At 51.6% G+C, this 3,416-nt stretch overlaps 1 protein-coding gene across 3 annotated transcripts in view; it reads left to right on the top strand.

The window, feature by feature from the left end:
- Positions 1-2,666, top strand: part of LOC142838760 (tetratricopeptide repeat protein 41-like) — a 39,269-nt gene extending 36,603 nt beyond the window's left edge. For all 3 annotated transcript variants that reach the window (XM_075954364.1, XM_075954365.1, XM_075954363.1), the window contains exons 13-14: positions 1-86; positions 2,449-2,666. The exon at positions 1-86 is cut by the window's left edge and continues 67 nt beyond it. In XM_075954364.1, coding sequence (XP_075810479.1) covers positions 1-86; positions 2,449-2,638 — 276 coding nt within the window. In that variant the 3' untranslated portion in view covers positions 2,639-2,666. The remainder of the gene's footprint in view (positions 87-2,448) is intronic.
- The last annotated feature ends 750 nt before the right edge of the window (positions 2,667-3,416 follow it).

The following is a 3,416-nucleotide window of genomic DNA, read 5'->3' as shown; positions in this document are numbered from 1 at the left end:
CTGTTTGGCGATAAAAACATACTAGTTGGAGAAATTATGGAATTTTTAGCGGATCTGCTGTTTTTTGTCCTGGGAGATAAGGAAAAGTGAGTTTCTAGGGACTGCTTCAAGGAATGTGTCCTCCTCCCATTCCCCCAGGGTCTGGCGTGTGCCCTGACCTCTCTGGGGCATCCTGCCTCTTTGTCTCTAGTGGGGAATATGCCCTCCCTGAGGGCTATGCCCTGCTGTGTGTCAAGGCACCTGCCACAAGGCATTCTGGAAACTCTAGGCCCGCAGAGTGGCGGCCTTGGCAGAAGGAAAGGACACAGGGGCCCAGTGAGTGCTCCCCAGCGTCCCCGACAGGGCTTGTGAGTGGGTGTGTTTCCCTAGGGCTTCTGCGAGACCCTATCCTACTGTTCTGTGGGTTTGTGTGTTCAAGGCCGAGCCAAGCCATGCCTCAGGTCATGCTTGCCTGCTGTCCCCAACTCCAGCCACCTTTGAGATGTGGCTCCATCCTCAGCTCCACACATACCGAGGTGTAGAAGAGGATAGTGGAGATCCTTACGGGACCCCGATGTGAGCATGTACAGATCTCACTGTTTTTCCTGGCAGCGGGCTGGTGTAGGAAGAGTTTCTCTGCGAAGCCTGAGAGTCAACTGCAGACTTCCTGGGCCCCAGCCTTGCCCTTTCGTAGCAGAGCCAGCCTTCTGAATATCCAGGGACGCTCTGTTCAGTTGTGAAGTCACCAGGTCTTGGGTTTGGAGCTCCTCTCTCCTCCCCTCCTTGTGTCCTGGCGTCCTTTCCCACCTCAGTCTTTGGCTTTCTCTAAGACCATTTCCCCTCCTCCCTCATCAGCGGATGAATGCCTACTGGTTACTGAATGCAAATGAGGGCTTGGCTGCTCCTAGGTACGGTTGAGGAGAAAGTTTTATTGTAGACATGAGGGAGAGAACAGCCACAGGCACCTGGAAGGGCCCAGCCTGAACACGGCTAGCAGACTGAACCAGGCCAAGAGAGGAGAGAGGGCAAGACGGGGCACCAGGAGCTAAAAACGAGGGACCAAGAGGGCACAAAGCCAAAATGACTGAGAAGATATAGGGAAGAGGAGCTGGGAAGGGAAGCTCAGGAGCTGGAGAGGTTTAGGGCAGGGGCCGGGGTGAGATGTGGAGGAGCCAGGACTCTGTAACACTTGCAGTGCTGGGAGATGTTGGGAGAATCTGGCAGCCAGTGCCTGCTTTGATAAATTACTGGGCAGCTCAGCTAGCCTTTTGTCCTGGGTTTCTCTGAGGCCTAACAGTAATCTATAGTACCTGGGTAAAAACTAGCCCCTGCCCTTTCTAGCTGACATTTAAATGGGAAGACGAATCCACATAAGGGAGGGACCCCGGGGTGAGGTGTGGGCTGTGCCTCACAGCTAGACTCGGACGTCCTCTCTGTTGCCGAGTAACTGTGCAGTTGGACAGGTGTTCACTGTCTGGGGATCTCATCCACTTGCTGTTTGGTGAGGTAAGCAGAAGAATATCTCAGAGGGCTTGACGCTGGTCTAACTGCCTCCCTGTCTTGCTGCTTCACTGCGGCCTCCAGCATCTATCCGGGCTGCGGTCATTGTGATCCAACCAGCTTCTTGGAGGTTTTCCAACATTACAGCCCAAAAGCCCTGGGCTAGGGCTGTAGCTCATGTCCAAGGGGGTGCGGATGAGCATGTGCACGGCCATCTTTCTATCACCGTGACTGGGGGAATGTATGAAAGAGTCTTCAGTTGGGCTTGGGGTTCCAGAGGGGGGAGACCATGGTGGTGAGCAAAAGCGTGGCAGCCGAAGAGTTGATGGCTCACATCTCCATCCAAGAGTAGGAGAATGGCTCCAGCCTTTGAAACCTCAAAGCCCTCCCTCAGTGACGCACCTCCTCCCGGAAGGCTACACCTCCTAATCCTTCTCACACAGTTCCACTGACTGGGGACCAAGTGTTCAAACATAGGAACTTATGGGGGCCGTTCTTATTCAAACCACCACAGAGGTCCTCGCTTTGATACCCAGCACTGCAATAATAATGATGATGATGATGATGATATTGGCGAGGATGAGGCTAAATTGGGAGAATGCCTGCCTAATGTGCACTGAGGTTTTGGTTCAATCCGTACCAGATCTCTGCTGTGTGGAATGGTACATGGCCTACAATCCCAGAGCCCAGGAGGGGAGGCAGGTGTTCAAGATCATCCTTGGCTATATATGAAGTGTTGATGTCGTCCTGAGACTCTGTCCAAAAAAAAAAAAAAGAAAAAGGCCCACACTGTTACATGCGTGGATCCGGCTTCTTTTCCCACTCTCTCAACTAACTGTGAGAGGCTGGCGGTCACTTCCACTCTTCCCTGCTCCCCCATCCTCAGGCCAGCATTTGGAGAATGTTTGTTGAATGAATATGTGTCCTGTTTGTTCATTGTAAAACTTTAACTGGATTTCTGTTTTCTAGATCACAAAGGAAGCAAGTAACCGAATACTATAAACAAGTCATAAAAATCAAGGAGAGCTCAGACACCGTGGCCACCTGCAAGCTCGTCAGGAAGCAGCTGAGCTTAAGCCTCAGTGACACCTTGTGTAAACTGGGTAATTGCTCCCATCTGTTCAGGAAGTGGCAGCATTTCCCCGAGTCGTCCGCATGATTGCTTGTCTTAAAAATGGCTTCATTGAGGCAATCTCTGCTCTATATACTTGCTTTTTAAAAACAAATTTAAAAATTATATTTATTTAGTGTGTGTGTATGCGTGTGTGCATGCACACGTATGTGTGTGTGTGTGTGTGTGCGCACGTGTGCGTGTGACAGCATGCATGTAGAAGTCAGAGGAAAACTTTAAGAATGAGTTCTCCCCTTCCACCATGTGTCTTCAGAGGACTGAATTCAGGTCGGCAGACTGGCAGCAAGAGCCTTTACTCACCATCTAAGTTACTTTTCTGTTGTTGCAAGGAGACCAAGGCAACCCACCAAAGAGAGCATTGAGCAGAGGCTTGCTTCCAGCCCGTGACCACCGCGGTGGGGAGCCTGGCCCCAGACGGGCAAGCAGGACACTGGGATTGCATCTAAGAGCTTACATCTGATTCTCAGTTGGAGACAGAGAGAGACTGGGCCTGGTGTGGGCTTTGGAAACCTCGGAGCTCACCTCCAGTGACACATCTCCTGATTCTACCAGATTGTTCTAACAACTGGGTGCCAAGCCTTCAAACGTGAGCCTGGGAGACCTTCTGGTTCAAACCACCGCAGCCACCAAGCCGTCTTACTGGTCAGGCACCTTCAGTTTTTGTTGTCGTCTATTTGCCTTCCATTCACAGATCTCCTAATACTCTTTTCCAGCCAGGGGTGGCGGTGCACCTGCTGTCCCAGCATTTTTCAAGAAGGGAACAGGAGGACTGAAGTTCACAGTGTGACACTACCATGTCTCGGCA

The sequence above is a fragment of the Microtus pennsylvanicus genome, chromosome 20, assembly GCF_037038515.1.
Source record: "Microtus pennsylvanicus isolate mMicPen1 chromosome 20, mMicPen1.hap1, whole genome shotgun sequence".
NCBI classification, from domain to species: domain Eukaryota; kingdom Metazoa; phylum Chordata; class Mammalia; order Rodentia; family Cricetidae; genus Microtus; species Microtus pennsylvanicus.
This window is presented reverse-complemented; position numbering and strand designations above follow the sequence as displayed.